This window comes from Lagopus muta, chromosome 11 (assembly GCF_023343835.1).
Source record: "Lagopus muta isolate bLagMut1 chromosome 11, bLagMut1 primary, whole genome shotgun sequence".
Lineage (NCBI taxonomy): Eukaryota > Metazoa > Chordata > Aves > Galliformes > Phasianidae > Lagopus > Lagopus muta.
This window is the reverse complement of record NC_064443.1, coordinates 2957763-2979931: the sequence shown is the minus strand read 5'-3', so window position 1 is coordinate 2979931 and position 22169 is coordinate 2957763. Positions and strand designations below refer to the sequence as shown.

Below are 22169 nucleotides of genomic sequence, written 5' to 3'. Positions count from 1 at the left end.
TTCTCGGCACAGCTGGACCGTATGGGCAGGCACAGGGCTGCCCTGCTGCGATGGGATGTGCTCCTGGGGCTGCTCCCTCCCACCGGGGCGTCACAGAGCATCCCGAGTGCCATCCCTGCATGGGTTGAGCCCTTGGAGCCATCGATGCCTTCCCACCCCATGGCCACCCCTGAGCGGAGCTGGCCCGTCGGATGGCACGATCCTTTTCGCTCTTAGGACACGGCAGTGAGTGAGGGCTTAACGAAGGGATGAATGATGAGTCCCATTTTGTTTTCTTTCTGCTCGGAAATGGGCTGGAAGGGGGACGTGATGGATAGCGGGGCCTCACTGGGAGAGCTGCTGCTCAGTCACCAATTAAATATGAAGCAAACAACGGCACGAGGATGAGCACAAGGACAAGCCCCATCCCCTGCCATGGGGCAAAGGGACACGGCCATCTCCTGAGCATCCCCATAAGTCTCAGTGCCTCCATCCATGGGTTGGGCTCTCACTGAGCTCCAGGTAGCGCCCTGCTGGCACCGCCTCCCACAGGAGCGATTCCCAAGAAGAGGGATTCTCAAAAAGAGCCGCTCCTCTGGGGCTGCCGCTGGGGCTCACCCCATTACCTGCTTACTTCTGCTCCACCGCCCAGCCGCCAGCAACCGGGATTACAAAAAATAATTCCCCTTGAAAAAGAGGAGGCAAAAAGCACCCGTGCTGTGGGAATGGCCGGCTAAATCCCAAAGCCTCTTACCTGGTCACATCTCGGTGCCTTTGTCGCTGCACCAGCCCCAAATCCCTCCAGTGGTGTGGCAGAGCCCTTTATAATGAGAGCAGAGCAGCACAGCCTTGGCCCCACATGGCTATGGGGTACACCTGTCCATACAGTGTGGCTGATCACAGAATCACAGAATGGCCTGGGTTGAAAAGGACCACAAAGATCATTGAGTTCCAACCCCCTGCTGTGTGCAGGTTGCCAACCAGCAGCCCAGGCTGCCCACAGCCACATCCAGCCTGGTCTTGAATGCCTGCAGGGATGGGGCATCCACAGCCTCCTTGGGCAACCTGTTCCTGCTACACTCGTCCTGGCATTACATAGCGCCTGGAAGCCCCGTCCTGGCACGATGGTGCCTCCTGCCTATCTCAAGGGGTGTCTCTGTCTCAGCCCCCGACCCAGCTCTTCGTTAGGACCTCCGTCAGCGCATCCCGCCCCCCCCCACCTCCCTTCAACCTCGTGGCCGCAGCTCCGGGGCCCCGCGCGCTCCGCCGCCCACCGCCACCCGCGGGGCCGTGGGGCCGGGCCGGGGGCGGGCGGCGGGGCCGGGGGCGGGGAGGGGGACGCTCGTCCTCCCGCCCCCCGCGGCTCCGCGCTTCGGCGGCGGCGGCGGCTGCAGACGGGACCGGCGGCGGCGCGGTGCAGGTAGGGCCGGCGGCGGGCAGCGGGGCACGGCGCCGTTCGGGTTCGCTTCGGCTCGGCTCGGTGATGCGGGGCCGGGGAGCGGAGCCGGAGATCCCCGAGGTCCGGTTCCCCCTCGGGAACGTCGTCTCTCCGTTCCCCGCAGCCGGAGCTTTGCGGGGCGCTGCTGCCGCTGCCGCCCCCAGGACTTGGCGGTGCACGGCGCGGGGAGAGCTGCGGGGCGGGGAGCTGAGCGATGAGCGATCTCCTGGGGACATCTCGGGTAGCGCTGATGGGGAGGGACATCCCGGGCGGCCCGGTGGGCTCAGAGCTCCGGGCAGAGTCCGGGCGGGATGCTGTAGGGACACTCGCTTGACGGTGACATGGTGATGGGTGGGAGCCCACCCGAATGGGTTGCGCCTTTGGGATGCCGCCTCCTCACCCCCTGCCCCGCTCCCCTTCTCCCTCTCTGCGGGGCCCGGGACCCCCCTGAGCCTCCCAAGGCCACCGCGGCAGGCTGTGACATACGTGACACAGCGGAGCTGCCTCCTCATCCCCCCTTCCCTCCCAACCCCACGTCTACCTCGGTAGCCTCCGGTTTCTTTTTCCCCCGTCCCTCTTGTTGCAGGATCTGTGGGTTGTTGGTATTTTCTTCCCACCTCCACCCCCCTTCCCTCCCCCCTCCCGGCCTGTTTTCCCACCCGTGCTCTCATCGCTCGATCCCTCGGCTTTGTTTCAGCTGGAAAAAAAAAAAAAAAAGCATTTAAAAAAAAAATAATAAAAGCTTCCCTTGTAAAGTTGGCCCTGGCGGAGCCTCTGGGGAGCGATGCTGCCCGCCAAAGCGGGGCCCAACAGCAGCCCTGATTCCCCAGCACTGGGGACGCTCTGTCACCCCGATGAATGCACGCAACCTCCCTGGGACGGCAGCGTCCCTGGGGACAACGCGCTGGCACCGAAATGACCCCGAGTGCTGCCAGACTGCGTGCAGGGCCAACCTCATCGCCGGGGTCCGGCAGGGTCGGAGAGAGCTTCCATGCGCCCAGCTCTGCCTTTGTCTGCATGGCCGGGATGGGAGGTGGGGGGGAGGTCCGGCTTTGCTTTTTTTTTTCCCATTTCCACGCGGCTCTGATAGGGCATTGCGTCCCCAGGAGGGGATCCCGTTTCCCAAAGCTTTGAGCAGGATTAACGCCAGGTGAAGGCACGGATCCGGGCTGGTGCCGCCCGCGTCTCCACACAGAGGCTGCTTTGTGGCCGTCGGGGAGGTGCTCGGTTTCGTGTCACCATCTCAGGTGTCTCCTGCCGGAATCCATCTCCGTGTTTATCAGCAGCGGTGGTTGTGCCGCTACCTCCGGCCCGGCGCTGGGATTTCAATGGCACGCTGTGAATGGCAGCGGGATGGGGGGGGTCCCCGGGGATGGGGTGACACCGGGCACGGTGTGGCGACTGCACCGGGAAACTGAGCGAGGACACTGAGCTGCGCCGGAGGAGCTCGAGGTCACTGCAGTTCCGTGGTTCCATTGTGTGGTGCCTCCCATGAGGAGGTTCCCTCTCCATACAGAGGTGACGTGGGGACCTGGGGGGCACAAATGCTTTGGCGCCTCTGCAAATCGTTGCTGCCTCATCCCAAGATGTTCTTTATGGAGCTCCCATGGTGGGCCTGAGCCATAGGGCAGAGCGTGCCAAACCATGCTCCACGGGGCCTTGGGGGCTGCAGCACCACAGCAGGGCCGGCCACCCCGCATGGTGCGGCAGCAGCAATCCCTGCCATGCTGCAGCACCCGGCATCCGGCCACCCCACATGGCCACGCTGCCACCTCTGGCCCTGTTGTCTGGCCCAGGTGGCAGTGGGGCTGTGGGCACAGTGGCTCTGGTGGCAGCAGCCTGTGCCTGGAAAGTGAGGAGGTAGGGATGGGTGGGAGCTCGGCCTCACACGGTGCCAGGGGGACATGTGGGGACGTGGCAGCCACCAGTGGGAGGTGGGTAGGAAGGGATGGAGGGGCTGCTGTTTGTTCCCCCTGTGTTGACTCTCGGGGTGACTCAAGGCTCAGCTGCAGCGTTGCACACAGTGACTCCCGTGTGTCTCCAGCAGCATTCGGGGCTGGGGGTGGTTTGCAAACACATCGCAGTGAGGATGGCGGTGACAGCTCTGGCTGCTGCGGGCACAGCTTTGGGGTGTGCAGTTCGGTCTGTGCTCCCCCTGGATCAGAAGGGCTGTGCTCAGAGCTGGCCGGGTGAACGTATCAATGCCAAACCTCCCTGTAACACCCACGGCTCAGCCTCAGCCCCAGCACTGCCATCCGTGGGGGCACTGGACCACGGGCAGTGGGTGTGGGTGATATTGGGGTGGCACTGCTCAGCTCCAGCTCTTCTCAGCTGCATCCACCCGTCTCTGGAAGCTACAATCTGCAGAGCCCCGGGGGGCTCACGCTGCTGTTATTCCTGAGACAAAGAGGGCCAGGCAGCATGTTACCTTGGCCTTCATTTCTTTCAGCTGGGACCATGGAAGTGCCATCACTGAGGTTGCTGCAGGAAGAGATGGAGCGGGCATGGAGGTACTCACCGCCACCAGCACCGACACGAAGGGGCTGTCCCATGTCACACTACAGTCCCAGCTCACATTGCTGGGCTGCAGCAAGGTGGGATGTGGAGAGTGGCTGTCAGCTGCTGGGAGCTGGCATCACCCGTCTGCCCAGCCATGTGTGTGGTGCTTGGCTTTTTGGTGCTGAGAGCTGCATGCGTGGCACTTGGTTATGTCCCCATCCCCGTGTGACAGTGAGTGGCACTGGCCATGCCCTGCCAAGCCCAGCGCCGTCCTGCTGCCCGCAGAGCTGGTGGCAGCAGTGTGCCCCACATGGACTTTAATTATTGGGTTTCTTCCTTCGCAGAGTACATTGGCTGACCTTAATGCAATTAATTAGGACTTAATCAACTTCCGGTGGCTGTGCGCATCGTTCGGCCATTGCTGCCTCTCCAGGAGAGTTTATGGGAGGGGAAAGCAGCAAGGAGGGCTGGGATGGGGCTTTAAGGCAGGTCCTGGTGAGTCAGACACCTGTGGCACATGGCACGTGTTATAGGGTCGTGTTCTGCATGTGTACTGTGTTACATGTGAATGAGTTTTTGCTGCTCGGGACCATGGTCTACTGGCACAGGGTGCCAGTGCTGTGCTTCCCCCCATTGCTGACCCCATATGTCTGCACAGTCCCATCCCCTCAGGTTCCATTTCCTGGCGGGGTGGCACACGTCCCCCATGTCCCCACATCCCCACTCTGTGACGCTGAGATCCCTTGTGCTGGCAGCTCACTGCCTGGGGACCAGGAGAGGTAGCCGGAGCCTCCATCTCTGATTTGTTTGTTTGTTTGGCTGCCGATTCCTTAATTTTGAAAAGCTAATTAAGATTCCACAGCCCTTGCCACCCGGCTCTCCTTGGGAGGGTCTGTGGTGCCTGCAGTGCTGGCCAGCCCCAGCCCTCCCATTTGTGTCCCTCTCTGCACTGCCAGCAGTGCCACCTGGATGCGGCCCCTCGAAGGCCAGCGAATAGGAAGTGCTATTTGACAATAATCCCCGTGCTCCCCAGGGCAGCATTCTCATATTGCAGGTTATTAAAAAAACACAAGGCAGGCGGCGATAACCACGGCGCGGGGAGAGCTGGAGCACGGATTGCTGCTGGCCAACCTGCCCCAGTGGGAGGGCTGCAGGGGGTGGCATGGCACAGCAAGGCATGGCATGGCATAGCATGGCACACTAGGGCATGGCATGGCACGGGACAGCATGGCGCAGCACGAACCAGGACAGCGTTGCTTCCTCAGGGCCGGGCAGAGGGAGGCTGCTTTTGTCCCGTAGGAAATTCAATCCACCAAGGATCCACATTTACTTGAGATAGTAGTTTTGGGGTTTTTTTGTGTGGTTTTTTTTTGCTGCAAAAATATTGATTTCCATGCAAGAAGGCTCAGCGCGGCTTAGAACGGTTCCTTGTGTGGTTTGGGGGGTTTCTTTCTGGTTTTAAGTCAACATTTCCCCTTAAAATGTCACTCTGAGAAGGCTTCTTTTTTTTTTGAACAAAGTCTGTGATGACATTTTAAGTGGAGAAGCCGCTTTCTGCTTCGTTTCCATATGTCATCTCGGAGCGGGGCGGCTTTATTTTTTCACTCCAGCATTCCCCAGGGGAGGAGCAGGCGGGTAACTTCAGTGCCACCCCCAGAGCCTTTTTGCTCCGCTTTGCAGTGATGGAAACTTCTCTGTGCAGAGGTTGTGCCCCAGCTCAGCCCCCACAGGGAAACCCCTTGAGTGCCAGTGGGCGCACATGGGACAGAGCCTGTGGGTCAACGTGGGCAAAGCCGTGGTTTTGAAGCTCAGCTCTTTCTGCTTTCCCTCCACTCCTGGTTTTATGTGGTTGAGCTCGCTCCACCAGCAGCTCACGGATGAAGCCAGACACTGAAGTTATCAGGCTTTTATTTATTAGGGCAATTATAGCTAATGATTCACACGCTCGTGGAGAGTAATTACTCCCAAACACGGCACCGTCGGTGTTCCTACCCAGCCTGGGTGCAGTGATTCACGGGCACAGCTTTCCGTATGACCCCTTGGCCTGCTGTCCCACATGTTGGAGAAGCAATCACAGACCCCAGAGAGCTGCTTCCCTGGACCCCGAGATGGAGGAGGGTTCCTGGGGGTGGATTTGAGGATCAGAGCCTCCTGGTGCCGCCGCACGGTGGCTTGGATTGGCGGTGGTGTTCCCTAAGGGCCGACGGGGCCCTGGGTGGCACAGCACGTCTGCAGGTGATGCTGCAATGTGGAACAGAGGTATGGAACCCTTCAGTGCGTATCTTTCGGGTGGGTTTCCAGCACCGCCGTGCCCCGGGGCTCGCTCTGGTCCTGCACTCCATGAGCATCCATCAAAGAGCAGCGACCCTGGGGAACCGATCCCCGGCTTCATTCCGCCCACGTCCACCTTCGTTGCGGAGGAGCCGTGTTTGTTCACGCCGGTGTCTGGCCTCCTGTCAAGAGCTCCTGCAGGCAGCCTGGAGCTGCTCCTAATGGGCTGCCAGGGGATTTGCACTGACAGCAGCGTGCCGGGCGCTGACAGCTCCCTGGATCTGCTCACTCCTCTTCTACCAGGCCAGACAGCGAGGGAACGCATGGGGATGCTCCAATGCAGGGGGATGGCTGTGGGGTGAGCCCCTTCTCCTCCCCACCTTGTGTTTGCAGCAGGGGGGTGTCTGGGGCTGAAACAACGGGAGTGGTACAAGCAGACACAGTGTGGGGATGCTCCAGGATAAGACAGCGATGCTGGACTCAGGTTGGTGCAGGGGTTGGGCTCTGTTAACACAGAGCAAGCGGTCACACCCTGCTGAAATGCACCTCTTGTTTCACACAGGGCTTCTCTGCCTCCCCACGGACCCCCGAAGGAGCTACAGGGCTCCCTGAGTCCACCCTGGCTGAGCACAGAGCGCCTCACTGTCCTGTATGGCTTTTTATTCCTATGTGATTATACATCCCACTTCATATAGGGATTGAAGCCGTGCAAGGCGCTGGGGTCCGACAGCGGGGAGCAGCCCATGTGCTGCAGGAAGGCACCCAGTGCTCCGTCCTGCGGCAGCTTCCCTGCGTCACCGAGCACGCAGGAGGAGGAAGAGGAGGAAGAAGAGGAAGAGGAGCCAGGGAACGGCTGCAGCATTGAGGGCTGCCCCAAACGCAGCACTCCTCAAAGTTCCTCAGGAGGCCGCCGCCGCTCTGTAAAGGTTTGCATTAAATCTGTCACATTAAGGAAAATAGTGGGAATTACTCAGCTCGGGGAAGAGATTAAAGGCGGACCCCTTCCGATCACTTCATAAAAGAAGGGCCCCATTAACACCTAGTGAAATATTAGCCATTAATCAGGCTCGGCGCAAAATAAAACCATCCACATTTATCATTATTGGATCCTTAATGAAGTGATAATGGGAAAGCTGGGGAGCTGTGATATTAATGCCTCCTAAGAGGCAAGAGCAGAGCCAAGGGCAGCAGCCAAGGTTTTTAATTTACTGCCAAAAGCTTGCACCGTTCATAGCACCGATACTTCTCCCAGCCACGAGCAGTGCTTGGCTGTGAGCAGCACACTGTGCAGAGCCTGCCCACCCCAGCATGACCAGCTTGGGCTCTCCCACAGCCCTCTGCACGGGGAGGACACCTCTCCCAGAGGTGCAGCACGTATTGAGGTGGCTAAGCAGGGAGCTCTGCCTGCACGCACGGTGCTGAGGGGGAGAACATCGTGCCTGGCCACTCACTTTGCCCACCTGACAGAACAGACACCAAAGAAGAGAAGAAAGAAGAAAGACAAGGCTATCTTGCTCATCTGAAAAAGAAAAGACAAGGCAAACACAACACCCATTTGTCTCTGCCAATTCCCCCGGATCTCCAGTTTCCAAAACCTCCTGTTTGAGAAAGATGACGAAAGTGAAGTTATTTTGGAACAAATCAGTTCCTCTGAAGAAAACTGTAAATTTGTTGGGGAAAAAAAAGAAACTGCTCTGGACAATTTTATTTTTAATTTCTAGAGGGTGGTGAGGCGCTGACTGTGCTGCCCAGAGCTATGTGTGCCCAGCACTGGGGTGTCCCAGGCCACGGAGGGGCCCTGGGCAGCCCCAAGCTGGGGGGCAGCCAGCCTATGGCAGGGATGGGGGCTGAGGTCCCTTCCATCCCAACCATGCTGTGGCTCAATGATTTCCCAGGAGAAGGCAGGGAATGGCTGGAGCTGGAGTCACTCTGGAATTCGCTTGATTAAAATTAAGACATGAAGCATTTGCAGCACTATGGGGCAAGGTTCAGCCCGTCCATCTGGGCCCCAGACCACATTTTGGCTTGCATGCCTGCAGGGCTGGCACACCAGGCACACAGTGAAAGGCAAATGCTCTGAAGCCCAATGGTGACCCTCGGAGAAAACACCCAACACAAAGTGCCTTCTCCTGTGCCATCACCCCCAACAAGCTTCATGACGCTTGGCAGCTCTCCTCAACAGATCTCCAAGCTGCTTGCCAGCACAAGCAAGCTCAGGCATGCTGCAGAAGACCTTCAGCCCTGAAGCACAAAGGAGACGTGGGATTGTAGTTACCCCCATGAGCTGGGGTTTGAAATCCCCTCGCGATGAGCTTGGGCTGTGGGCACAGGCTCAGGGTGGTACTGATACCAAGGGGAAGGGGCTGGCCATCTTGGCAGTCCTGCCAACGCTCCTACTTGTCAGATATCAGCTTAAACAACAAAGCAGGAGGTGCACAGCTTCCTCAGAAATCCACCCTCCAATCCTCTGAGTGGAGCTCACTGCTGCCCAGTGACACACTACTCACCGTGCTGGCAGGATGGAGAATTTGTGCCACGAGATTAGATCAGCCACAAGGAGCAGGCTAGTCTGTCTGGGAAGAGTCTGAGTCAAGCGTGTCCTATTAAATTAGGGCTGGATTTTCAAAGGAGCTCAGCTCCCACTTAGGCTCTGTGACAAATAGGCAGATTTTTCAAAGGAGTTGAACGTGTTGGGTCATACCGGCTGCTGAGCTGAAGTCCTTTGAATAGGTAGCCAGAGCCCAGCTAAAATTCAGCCCTGCATCCTGGGAAACCCAGCTCATCTCTGCTCTCCCATGTATTGCACGGCAGTCAGCAGCAAAACCGGCAGCACCACGTTGTTCTCAGAGGGTTGGGGAGCAGCTCCTTGTCAAAGCAAAGCTCTGGCATCTTTGCCCTTTGATCAGCTCAGCAGCATGGGTCAGGAGAGCTGAGCATGAAGGCTTCCTTGCCTTTTGTTCTGCAGAATTAGCAGAGTTAATCAGAGTGACAGCGACTTCTGCCTCGGCACAGAAGAAAGGTCAGTGCTCAGGCTGGATGTGCGACTGTTTTCTGGCCATTTGGAAAACAACACCATGAAAGCTCCTAACACACAGCCTGCCGGCACAGAGGCTCTCCCAGGATCAGAGGGGGTTCCCACACCACTCTGGGAGCTCTCTCCAGCAGCTGCGCCACGGCCTCGCTTTCTCCATGCCTTTCACCCACAGCTGAAGCTGTCACAGCAGTAGTGGCTCTCTGCAGAAGTGCTAAATGCAACATCCACATCCACAGTGCGACTCCTTACCTTCTTCTAATCCCAATTACAGGAGCTTGACTGTTCCCGATGCTTTTACTGTGCATTTGGTTTTTCCTAATTAGTGGACTCTTTCTGTCAGAGATATTAGCACCCTTGACAGCAAGCCCTAATTTAAGTAGTTTCATCTGCAATGTTTATGGCCTTATTTACCCCTGCTCCTAATTAAATGCATCCGAATATCTGCAGAGAGAGCTCTCATGATCTGTCCGTGGCTCTAATTAAAATAACCTGGATGTCCATGACGTTGGTGCCCGTCAAGCCAGTCACCAGGAGATGACGTCCACGCTGGAAGTGGCTGAAGAAGGCATAGGAGTCATTGTTGCTGAGAAAGGTCTCTGCATCGAGGCCTTCCTGCAGCGCCTCAGCCACCAGCTCTGGGCTGCAGAAAGCCCCAGCTGCATCTGTGGGCCCGTCTTGCCCGTCTGTTCCCCCACTCAGGAAGACGACATCACACCTGCCCAAGCTGCTGGCCTCAACGCCCCGTGCCCTGTGCAGCCCCAGCCCCACTCGCAGAGCCAGCTCTTGGTTTCTCCCTCCCTTCCCAGTTCCTTGAAGCTGAACCGTAGTTTCTCCTCCAGCCAGGATGCAGACCGGTTTCCGGGGCTCCATTCCTTGCAGGGCCTGCAGAAACTCAGCCATGTTCAAACCCGGGATGTCTAACTCTGCTGCCAGCTGCAGGAGGTTCTCCTTCACCTCAGAGCCCCGAGGCCCTTCCCCAAGGCTGGCCAAGCGCAGGCAGAGCAGGCAGATCAGCTGGCAGTACAGCACAGCAACACGGCCAACATCCCCACAGACCGCCGCACTGAGAACCAGGGTCGCATAGCCCAGGCTCTCTGCATGGCGCTTGGCCTCAGCCAAAGCCAACGTGTTTGACCCAATGATGACATTGCAAACGTGGGAGTAGTCTTCTGCAGCAGCGGGCTTGGTGGGAGAGCTGGAGAGAACTGCTTCCACGGAGCTGGGCAGGCTGTGCAGCAGGTTGTATTTGGCCAGGATCCGAAGGCAGTCTTGGACGCTGTGGGAGCTGGCGGCAGTGGGCCCGCTCGCTATGATATCCAGGGGGTCACCAATCACGTCGGAAAGGATGAGGCTCACCACCTGCCAAGAGCAATGCTGGTGGGTTACTGTGAGAAGCAGGGATGGCTGTGCACTGCTGTCCTGGCGTGTGCACTGCTTTGAGTTACACTTTGCTACCTTCATCTCAAAACAAGGGGAGATCTTGGGCCTTTTTTATTTTAAAGCACCCTGAGAGCCACCTTGCTCTTCTGTAACCCACTGAGTGTCCTTTGATGCTGGACTATCACAGTGGAACAAAAACAGATGCCACCGCGCCTGGGCCGATAACCTAGCATGGGTTCAGCTGGCACACCAGTGAGAGAACAGCCTGTGGGTGAGCCAAGGTTCTGAAAATGCAATGGGAGTGAGCAGAGCAATGACCAGTGCGATGGAAACTCCTGCTGGGTGAGGGCTGAGGTTTGCAGAGTGGTGCAATTGGATGGCCAGGTGTGAATTCCCCTCCTCCACCTCTCTCCCTGAGAGTTTGGGTCCTCAGTGAAGTCACAAACCCAAAACAATGCACAAACAGCACTTTGGTCAGTTGTTTAAACCACTGTTTAGGAGGCAGACTTCTGTGCAAGCAGAGGTTTCCTCTGGTTACCTGTGCAGGATATGCGAGGCGGGCCAGCCCTCCACCTTTCAGCAGAGACAGAATTTTCCGGACAGCATTCAGCTCCTGTATGGCAGCTCCTCGGGAAGCCAGCATCTTTGTGAGCTTCTCCTTCTCCTCCAGGAGAATGGGAGGGATGGGAGCAGGCAGCAGGGCTGATCCACCCCCTAGGATGCAGAAGAGATGGTAGACACTGAACGCACATTACAGTGGGACAGGAATAAAGTTGGGCTGTCCAGTAGCTGAGCAGGAGCAGCCTTTCCCCTTCCCTCAGCACTCTGTGGAGGGAAGGCAGAGCTGGTCAAGGAAATGGCAAATCTCCTTCACCAACAGGCTTTAATCATGGCAGCCCAGCACTGCCTGCAGTCAGCTACACTTCACACAGACAGCATAAATCTCACTGGATCAGGGTACCACAGAGAAGAGCCAGAAATTCTTATCCCCACAATATCAGGCTGCTGGTGTGTTCCCACACTCATTTTCAAGGGCTCCCTGGATGGATGAGCAGGACCACACACTTCAGGACTCACAGAGCACAAAGCATTATGTAGATGGAGATGCTGCAGGGTTTGCTGGTTCCATTGATTCAACACAGAGCATAGAAAAAAACAGCTGTGGCTGCTCTAAAATAGGAAACCACCCCCCTAACTGCACACACCTAGGTCTGGGAGGAAAAAAAAAGGGGACAGAATAACATAGAACAAAGCACACCCAGGGTGACAGTTCTATCAGTGGGAATCCTATCAGGGCAACTGACACAAGTGGGCATTGGAAACGTACAAAAGAAGGTAAGGAAAAGGATCAGAATGGTGAAGTGAAATGGGTGGAAAATACAGAATGGAAAGGAGAAAAATGTGAGTAGAGAGTGAACATGCACAAAAGTACAGCTGATAGCTACCGTCAAAAGGCAAAATCTGCTCAGAGGTTTGGGACAAATCAGCATCAATAAAACATGATGAGCAAGAAAAACAAATGCAAATGCCTAGGTTTCAGTCAATAGCCAGGATTCTAGCTGAGAGGCAGCAGCAGTTGGGGACTGGCTGCTGTGTGGGAGTGCACGTGCACCAGGAGCCACAGGTAGGTCCTGGTGGGCTGAGGAGTCTCTTGGAGATGCCAGTAGCCAAAGGACAGGAGGACACCCGAGGGAATCCCTAGTGAGAACAGCTAGATGTCAGCTACTTGGGTGACTGCCTAACAGCTCTGTGCTCTCTGCACCACATCACGCTTCAGCAACCACAATGGATACAATGACAATTACCAAGCAGAGACCAAGTGGTTTCAGCAGAGCTGCTCCAAGCCCCTGCTTGCTTTTGTCCTGAATCACCCAGCCAAGCTTGAGCTGTGGCAATGTTACTGCATCCCTCTGATGCACAATATCCACTTTCAAATACAGCCCCGGGCCTGAGGACATCCTGACCCAACGCTCAGGGCTTGGGGGTGTTCACCTGGATGTGGTCAGGGCTGACCCTCAAGGTGTGCAGCTGTGTGAGAGGCTTGGGCCTCATTTCCACTGGCCACAGTAAAAGTGAGGGGAAAAAGCAAAGCTCTAAGGAGGGTCAGTCCCAAATTAACAATTTCAGAGCTTGTGAGTCAACCAAGCCTCTCCTAAGTCTGCATCTTCAGATTTAAGGAGGGGATAGGAAAAAAGTGCCACCCTTGCCAAAAGGTAAGAGCAGCTGACAGCCTGTGTACCACCATCCCAGCCTGCATCCCCAGGATTTGGGGCAACCCTGTGCCTTCCCCTGCTGCACTCCTGAAAAAAATCCTATGAGAGAAGGGAGAGGAGAAATCACTGAAAGGGCCAGAACAGCACAGCAGTCCCCTGCTGCACAGCTGCATTTGGCCAGGTAGCTAGAGGGGCTGTAGCAGCAGGGGCACTCAGCACAGCCTATTCCCTGGCATCCCCACCTGAGATGAGCACAAGGAGCAGGTCATCCGCTGTCAGGCCCTCAGCCAGCTCCCGAATGGCACTTGCTCCCCTAAGAGCCTCCGGGTCAGGGAGGTTGTTCTTGGCACCTTCAATGACCTGGATTCTACTGTGTGGCTTCAGCAGCATCTCCCTGCACGGGAAAGGAAGGCAATCACATCACTGACACGAGTACCTTTGCAGGCAGCCAGGCTGTCACCCAGCAGAGAATCACTCCTGGTGCACCAGAGGGGAACGGAAAGTGGACACGGTGGGCACCAGAGCAATGGCAGCTGGAAAAGACCGAGGGTGTTCACAGAACCAACCCACACAGGACAAATCTGGCAGTTTACTCCCACCCAAACTGTGCACGTGTGGGCTCCCTTACTGCATTCCCGCTCGCTGCAGGCTCTCCTGGATGCCCAGTGGCACGTTGATGATCCCCCGCACGAGGTGGTCTCCCAGGATCTCTTCTGCCGCTGCCGCCATCCCCAACACAGCTTTGCCAAACCCCACCAAGTACAGGTCCCTCTTCAATGGGAAGGCACGGCTGCTCACCAGCAGCTGAGGGCACCCCTCTCCCTGGAGCTTCAGTGCCCTCTTCAGCATTGGGGCTGGCCGGACGGTGCCCACTGCGCTGCGGAAGAGGGACAGCGCGTGCTCACGGAGGGACATGCTGCCTAGGGTGGCCAGGCTGAGCCGCTCTGCTCTGCTTGGGGTGGGCTTGCACACACGTTGCCAACGCTGACGAGTCCTCAAGCAACCAACCTGCAAGTGAAAGAGACCGTTTTCATCAGCAAAAGAGACAGGGCTGTCACATGGAGAGCAATGAGACCAGATTATGCACCACGGAATTTTAGCTCCTGTTTTCTCTCCAGTAAGGTGCCGTATCAGCTGTGTTTTCCCACCACACCCCAGGCAGTAGGGAGGGAAGCACAGCATCACATTCGAACTACCTGTCAACTTTTGATTCCCCTGCAATCCCATCACCTCCTGCGGGGAAGCTGAGCCCTGCCAGCCAGCTTTTCCATCACTATGTTTGCCACTGGCAAGCCATCATTTCAATTTGCTCAGCTTTTGACACCCTTCCAAACCATGCAAGCTGCTCTCTGTCCTGGAGAGAACAGGGCGGCCGGGCGGAACAGCTTTTCGCTCCATGAACTCTCTTCCCATGCGCCAGCCAAATGCTGAGCTCATTCTCTGGCTGTGTGGTGCCCCGTGCTCCCCTGCAGCATCAGGCTCAGACTTTGGAAAAGCAACAGCTTTGTTAGCTGCCTGCTCCCTCGCTGGCTGTGGAAAGACCAGGAATGAGTTTGCCCCCATCAAAAAGCAAATTAACACCTGGCTTCATTCTCTTTTATATTTTAGTTCCTTCATTATCCATTAAAATAATATTTAGAGCCCAAATAGGACTTCAGATCCAGACAAAGTTCCCAGCTGGGTCTGTGAAAGCACATCTGAGCCACTGTCTACTATTAGAATTAAACGCAACAGATATGAGCAAGGACTGCAGAACCTCAGCTTCTCAAGGGCAAACACTCATCCAGACAGTGCAGAGGCAGCCCCTGCCAGCACACACTGTTGATGCCCTCCCAGCACTCCTTCCCTCCATTAGCTGGCACTGAGTTCATTGCTGGTTTCTCAGAACCAAGGACCCCTGTGATCTGCATCTCTCCAGCTCATGGCAATTATGGTGTAGGCAATTAAAGTAGGGTGCCAGGAGGCTGAGGCAGCCCTGGCAATATTCTTAATTGTAGAAACATTCAAATTACCTGCCAGTTAATTCTCTCTCTACTGAACGGATGTGTTTCAGTGCAAGGCCAGCTTCTGCCTCTTCTTCTGAGGGAACACACAAGTTCAGAGGTCTCTCTTTGTCCTAACACTCCCACAGCACTGCAATGTGTTAATCATTAAGCCAACTAGCTTTCCAACAGTTCCTCTGGGTCTAAATCTGCCTTATTTTCCTGCAAAGACAGGGGACAGACTGAAAGGCTCCGTGAAAATCTCCATACAAGCACATTCTCAGGCAATAGAACTTGGGCACATGCTGGAAATCATTGGAAAAAAAGGACTTGCAGACAAAACCAAGTGGTGGATCACAGGTTTGCTGGATAAAAAAAGATTCAGTGCCTATGAGAAACAAATTTTAAAGGCAAAACGCAGGGCAGATAAGTTGCCTATTTAAACTCCCTTTAGATACTGCTTCCTTTAGGACTGTCTTTTCAACCCTGAGAAGAGGTGAGTAAGAGAGTTCCTGACCACTTCATTAACAAGTTCCAAAACCTCGTGGCAGCTGGGGCTGTAAGCAGTTTAAAAACCACAGAGCCTCAGCCTTCCTACAGCGAGGACCTGAGTAATTGTGCCAATAGCAGAGAAGTGAGACATGCACCTCTTAGGAACTGAGACTGAATATACAAATGTACATAACAAGCAATTGCTCAGCACTCACCAACCAATGCCCAGCCAGCCCCCCTCAGTGAGAAGAAGAGCCAGATGAACTCTCACCCCTTCAAAACTCTCCTTCCATACAGTGTCATGTAGTATGGAATATCTCTTTGGCCAGTTTAAGTCAGCTGCCCTATTTCTGCCTCCTCCCAACTCTTCAGCGAGGAAATGGAATGGCCTCAGCCCTGCACAACACTGTTTAGCAGTAATTACAAACGCTGGTATGCTACCAACATTGTTCTTCACCTAGAACCAAAACACAACATCGTATCAGACACTCTGAAGTGAACAACCCTGTCCCAGCTGAAACTAAGATGGCAAGTTTAAGAAAATGAAGCCCCAAAGCTTTTAATAGGCTCTGCCTTGATGTTTCTGTGCATGGCTGACCCTGAAGTCCAGGGGAGCTGAGCAAAATCAGACCTGCAGCCGCAGTACCTGTCACACACGGCCTCCCAGCGGCTCCACTCAGCTCCAGCTGCAGACATGACACAGCAGGCACAAGTCATCTCAAAGCAATCCTCTCCTCTCCTGGTGAAGCTGCAAAAATAAATGCCAGCTTAATTCATCTTGCACTTGTGTACATACTGCTAATGCTTGCTCTGTTCTTGAAAGCATTTCACTACAACAGCAGGCATGTAATCTGTTTTCTGCACTCTGAACTCGGACTGTAATTTAACCACCAAGACCCGATCCAAAGTCTGGTGAAGTCAGCACGTGTGCATCTTTCCTCTGCTTCAGAAGGCCTTAAGGCATGCTATCTGCACAGAAACCCTTACGCTGACCTCAGTGCACAGGTATACATGCAGAGCAAGCCTAATGCAAATCTCCCTGCATCCAGAGGCTACTCAGCTGTACAACACAACAGAGAGCTGCATTTGGCACAGACCCATCAGCTTTGGAGGTCTCCATGCTGTAACTCCGCTCTCTGACAGCTCTGATTAGACACACAGGCTCACTGGAGGCTCCCCTTGGAATGGGCGTGCTGCTAATGATGTCACAAATCCATGTTAATGTAATTTATTTATACATCTCAAGCACTAGATACTAAATGTCAACAAGGAACAGCTATAAATCAGTGCTAAGAAATTCGCTGTAGATATTAAAAAGCACACTCAAAAAAAACCCCCATAGTCATTTCACGAGGGCTTTGAAAACAAGATCAAGAAAATTGAACACTCCACAGTGAGGGAGGGGCAGCATAGGAAGGAAAACAACCAAATAGTAGCTCTCAGACTACCTCTGTAGATGAAGGGTATAGAAACGATGCGACTTGCAGCAAGCTGCTGTATCTTGCATGTGGGGAAATAGCATCCTCACACTTCTGCATTCTCCTTTTCTCCCTGCTGTCTGGGAGGAATCCAGGCTGGGAGAAGGGACTTGAAGTGACTCCCATTGCTTCACACACTGATCTTCGTTTCTCAGGGAAGTCACAGAGGGGCGAACAAGGCCTCCTCTCTGAGCATCCAAGGTCACACGCTGTAAGCATGAGGTGGAGGTTTTTCACCTTCCCTTTGTCCCTGCCTGGGACAACTGGCAGTTGGGGAATATTCTTTTAGAAAGTTTCCAGGGGTTCACACTCATCTTAGGAGGAAAAAGATGCTGAGAAGCGCCTGTTACAAAGAGAGCTGTAAGGGGCTTAGATTAATCCCCTTTAAATGAAAACTTCCTCAGCTTCCATTGGTGAATAACGTTCACCATTTGCATACTTGTTTGCATGCATTACCATTGTAATTTCTTTCTTCACAGGGCTCCTCCTAAGCTCACTAGAAACCTCCACTAACTACAAAAAGCAGCAAAACCCCAGCGCTTCATTTTTACCTTCTCTGGGAAAAAGGGAGGGAGAGAAGCTGGACTGTGATAAAACACAGGCAAAACAGTCGTTTGCATTACCTTTCATTAACTTTTTAATTAAAGCAATTCTGCAGGCAAGGAGCCAATGTCAGAAGGAGACAGAAACAATCCAGCACAGGGGCAGACAGGTGGCAAGCTGCCAGGTAAATTGGATGGTGGCAAGAGACCAAAAGCATAGACACAGGGGGGAATAGTCTGAGCCAGAAGCTCAGAGTCACGCTGGGGAGGGAAAGAGTGCACAAACGAGCTGCCTGTGCCTGTGCACAGAGAAAACGGAGCCAATGCCTTGCTCCATAGCAGGTATTTGAAAGGTGGAAAAATATTGAAAAATATTCCCCTTTAGGGCCTAGTCTCCCACCAGTGAGCAAAGCAGACTTGTTCTGGGTGCTGCAGTTAGAGGTTTGTTTGAGGGTTTGCATCACAGGCTTGTGGTTTTCTTAAAGTTGGGGCAACTGGGCTTGCTGCAGGTTGATTCAACCACACAGCCCCAGTGTTTCAAATGCTGCAAGGCCTGAGGATGCTCTGGGATGTCAAATTTAATTGAGATCTTTGGGGTTCTAAGGCAGTTTATTTCTAATGTCATCAGGACCTCTATGGTTTGCTCTCGGTGTGGCAGTGCTTGGTGGCTGGCCCACGGCATACAGAGCTACAGGACTCCAGAATCCCCGAGGGATCAAACCCCAATCCTCTGGAGAATAACTTTGAGTTCAAGCCATAAAAGACAGATTACATCTTTGTTACAGCAATAAACTACCAGATACAGCAAGTTGTAAGCATCTCTTGCTATTCCTTTCGCTTGCTGCACAGCGTTCCTCTGGTCTCCTGGTAGGTAAATTACCATTAGACTCACCTAGGCTTACGGCTTCCATTTTTCACGTGGGAGCTTACCTATGAAGTACAGCACAGCGGAGATTTTACTGCGTTCAACTCCCCTGTTCCCACTTACTGACACATCTCTTCTATCATTTGATAGATCAAATTTAATCTGCCTGCTGAGCCCTGCTCAGGCTCAGACCTGACGTTCCAGATGGTCCCAAAAGCATCACCAGAAAATGTTCAAGGAGATGCACTGAGCCCAGGAAGAAAACAAAGCGGTGAAGTTTTGTTCCAAGTGACTACTTGGGGAGGATTAGATGGGGGATTTTTCAAGACTAATCTCTTTAAATGAAAATTTCAGAATTTGATTAATTTTTTAATCTGCGCATGGATTTGCATACAATTACCGCGCCGCCTCAGTCATATTTCGTAGAAGAGAAAATATCTGCAGCTAGGATGGACCAGCTGGTCACTGCCCTGCTACAAGGAGCCCAGCACACAAATGGATGTGCAGGAAACAAGGTGAGGGCTCCTTCTGCCCCTGCTCACCACAGTGCTCCTGCTGCACCTGCTGGGAGAGAGGATGGTGGTGCACAGAAGTAGCGTGAGGAGACACAGAGCTGCACACAAGGTTTGCTGGGCAGGGAGGGGGAAAGTAGGAATGAGTCCGAGTACCTTTGTTTCAAGAACACGCTGGGCTCTGGGAAACCCAGGAGTCCTAATTTCTAATAGAAGGCTTTCCAAATGGTTCTTAGAAAAGAAATATGTTGCTCTCATGACTGATTTACTCACTAGGAAAATGTCAACAGGGTCTCTCTGCCTTTGATGAGGAACGTAGCCTGAGGCCGAACACAGAGAAGATAAGTGTTCTGTTCAGCATTTTATATATATAGATCAGTATCATTAGTAAAAAAAATTAACTGTATTTGACATATGCATCTTACTAGTTTTTCTAGGTCACACTCCCTTCACTCCTTATATACCTTTTGGAAATGATTTTCCCTTGCATTGGGGATTGTAGGGCAGAAAAATTTTTCACTAAGAATCCTTCTGTAGCTAAATGCAGAACAGTACTACCCTGAAGCCAAGTCCATGCCAAGTCTACTTCCTTTCATGCTGTAATTTCTCAAACTCCCTGTTCTGAGTCAACTCACAATCAAAGTGGAGAGTCATTTAGAATATGGGGAAGGATCATAGTATTCTAGAGGAGATGAAAAGCCGCCAGCCTTGAGGACTCAAATAACAGAAAGGACTCGAAATTCAGTACTGCAAAATACAAAGGCATGCTCTTTGGAATTGAGAGCAAAAAACAATTTGAGCTCCTTAGTTGAAAATAACACGAAGAGAAAAAGCAAGGAATATTAATCAGCCACAGGATGACAATTACACCTGCCCTCTAGGCTGAGATGATAGGCTATGGGGAAAGCAGCAGACGTGATCTACCTTGACTTCAGTGACACTGCTCTCATTAGCAAGCTGAAGAAGTTCTGGCTGGCTAAATGTACTGTTGTGCTGGCTGCAAGACGGCTCAACCACTGGGCTCAGAGTGTAGACATCAGTGGCTCTGGGTCCAGATGACAGCTGGGAATGAACAAGGAAGTCCTGGTTTCAATCGGGTTTTATTTCACCCCACAGCTTCCCTACTGATCTGGGGACACTGATTAGTTAGTTATTTTAATTAACTCTATATTTCACTAACACTAACGTGGGGGAAGTGCCAAAGTACTGAACAGTAGAGCCACCTTCCAGAGGCACTGCAATAAACTCAGCAAGAAGCATGAGGTTTTGCTGCAGGGACAAGATTCACGTGCACCATGGCAGGCTGAGAACCAACTGGTACGACCAACTTAGAAGCAACCTGATCGTAGCTCCATCTAATTGAAGGGAGGTTATGAAGACAACAGATAGGAGATCTTGGTATAAAATTTGCAACCTGAGATATAAAATTTGCAACCTGAGATGCTCACATCAGACATGAGCAAAGAGTTCCTATAGGGAGGATAGCACAGCAGTGGATCAGGCCAGCCAGAGAAGCTATGGGCTCCATGCTAGGAGGAGAGAACACCAGAGGTCCCTTCCTACTTACGCTTCTGAGGTCACATGTTGTAAAAGCAGGGATTCCAGAGCATCACATTTAGCTTCAAGAGCCCACAAAGAGATGCTAAACTGTAGGATTTAGGTGCCCTACACAAGCCTTCAGACACAGCTGTCACTCACACAGAATCATCCCTCCAAACAAAGTCCAGGGAATATTTATTCACCTGAGTAATGCTCTTTCCAGAAACATTTATTGGAAATTCACATCCACCCATCCAAGCTAATGCAAGCATGGGTCTGTTTGTATTGTGCAAGTTACAGTGGTGCCTAATATAGAAACACATAGGTAGAATGACTGCATTTGATCAATATTACTCAAGCAGCAATTAAACCTTTTTTCTATTAACTAGTTTTGCAGGGACATCATCTACAATTCCTACCTAAAGTGACACTTTCCAGGGAGATCCAATTATCCTGCCAGATAAATTTCAGCCTGGTATAAACTGACAAACTAAGTTCCAACGATTGAGAAGAAAGGCAAAAGAAAGAATAAAAAGGGGAGTGACAAAATATCAAATCAACAACCCACGGTGTTATACAACTCTCAAACCTGGCTAAGTATTGTAGGTGTTTTGAAGTAAATTGTCTTATGGTGGTATTGGTGAGTCATCTTCCAGGCCCAGATCCAGGCTTTGATGCAATTTACAGTGTGCAAGAGGCACGCTGTTCTGACCTCCTCTAAAGTCTTATTATGTGAAAATCAATGGTAGGTTCTGAACTGACCTGCAGTGGAGCAGCTGAATCTGAGACCCTTTGAAGCAATGAAAGTGCCTTCTGTGGAGGCTCCTGGGGCGCAGGCGTTAAAATCCTGAATCCATTTCAGAACAAAACTTGGTGAATCATTCTGACATTGCAATAGGAAGAGGTGAATCAGGCTAGGTGCCAAAACCTGCAAGGGTGAGCAGTAGTAAACAAGCAGTAAAAGACATCTCAAAAAAGACTTTTGTTTAACTGACTAAGTGCTATCTGCAGATAAAATAATTACGTGTTTGAATGACGTGCAAACATCCCTGCAAAGTTCCTAGCCTTACCACTGATTGACCACTAGAGGGCAATATTAATCTGAAGCAAACTTCTGGAGCCGATGCAGGGAAAATGCAATTAACATTCACACAGGCAACTTTGGCTTTTGCTATTTATTGTTTTCTTTGTTGCTTTTAAGTTTTCTGGAGACCAAAACAACAAAATATTTCCATTACTCTTGTAAAATTAACACACGAGGGTGCTGGAAATCATCACAGTAGTGGGAGATTCTCACTTCAAGGTTTGAGACGCACAGACACACGAACACAGAACTTGGTAGCAATATTTGTGACAGGTAAAAAGACAGTCCAGTGGTGTCTGTACCACAGCACCTACCTGAAGAGCCAGGATGTCTTTGTTGAAGGTTCTTTACGTGTTGTCAGTGCTGTAAGACCACAGTGCCATAGCCCTTGTATCGGTGTGATACCGTTTGAAGGCTGCATGCAGAATTAAAAGCACTGAGATAGAAGAAAAAAACGTAACAATATGACATAAAACGGCATTTAAAAGCCGGAATTCTGTCAGCGTGTCTTTCAAACGAGGTGGGTCTGTAGCAGGGACAAGAACAAGGGCAGCATCGATAAACTCAGTGCCAACCCCTCCAGCCCCACCAGCAGGCCGCAACCCCAACCCGTTTCCTCACTGACTTAGCCCTGCTTTTCCCACCAGCCCCGCGCTATGAGCTTCGCTTCATGTTTTTTTGGAGGGCTGGGGGCGCAGCAATAACAGCCCCAAAGAAGAAATACAAGCTCAGCACGAGCCACTACGCACTGCAGCGCAGCCGCCTCAGTCCCGCCCACCGCCGCCTTCAAAATGGCGGCCGGACCGGACCGCCCCGCGCCCTCCCTACTCCCATGAGGCTTTGTGCGCGCGGCGTCCCAGC

The 22169-nt window shown here is 52.9% G+C and overlaps 1 protein-coding gene across 10 annotated transcripts; it reads right to left on the bottom strand.

The window, feature by feature from the left end:
- Window positions 1-4854: 4854 nt before the first annotated feature.
- On the bottom strand, window positions 4855-22157 carry GLYCTK (glycerate kinase). 10 transcript variants are annotated; one of them, XR_007379395.1, is made up of 10 exons: window positions 21623-21932; window positions 20987-21152; window positions 15935-16036; window positions 15560-15745; window positions 14827-14893; window positions 13443-13822; window positions 13057-13208; window positions 11140-11315; window positions 8695-10580; window positions 4855-7105 (listed from the first exon to the last, which is right to left on the bottom strand). XR_007379395.1 is itself a non-coding variant. In XM_048957994.1 (10 exons), the coding sequence occupies exons 5-10, from the start codon at window positions 15589-15591 to the stop codon at window positions 9678-9680; spliced, it is 1710 nt and encodes a 569-aa protein (XP_048813951.1). In that variant the 5' UTR covers window positions 15592-15745; window positions 15935-16036; window positions 20987-21152; window positions 21623-21744; window positions 22058-22157; the 3' UTR covers window positions 4858-9677. The 10 variants fall into 10 exon arrangements, 9 of the variants coding, with proteins under 9 accessions (XP_048813951.1, XP_048813952.1, XP_048813953.1 ...); XM_048957994.1 differs by adding an exon at window positions 22058-22157 and having other exon boundaries at window positions 4858-10580; window positions 21623-21744; XM_048957995.1 differs by adding an exon at window positions 22058-22124 and having other exon boundaries at window positions 4858-10580; window positions 21623-21723.
- Window positions 22158-22169: the final 12 nt, after the last annotated feature.

Excerpts from the sequence above, each read along its gene's own strand:
- GLYCTK (XM_048957994.1), bottom strand. The coding sequence starts at position 15,591 with ATGACACTGTATGGAAGGAGAGTTTTGAAGGG. Across the intron at positions 14,894-15,559 it reads GGAAGGAGAGTTTTGAAGGG|AAGAAGAGGCAGAAGCTGGC; the intron begins GTGAGAGTTCAT and ends GTGTTCCCTCAG. Across the intron at positions 10,581-11,139 it reads GCCTCGCATATCCTGCACAG|GTGGTGAGCCTCATCCTTTC; the intron begins GTAACCAGAGGA and ends TGCTCTTGGCAG.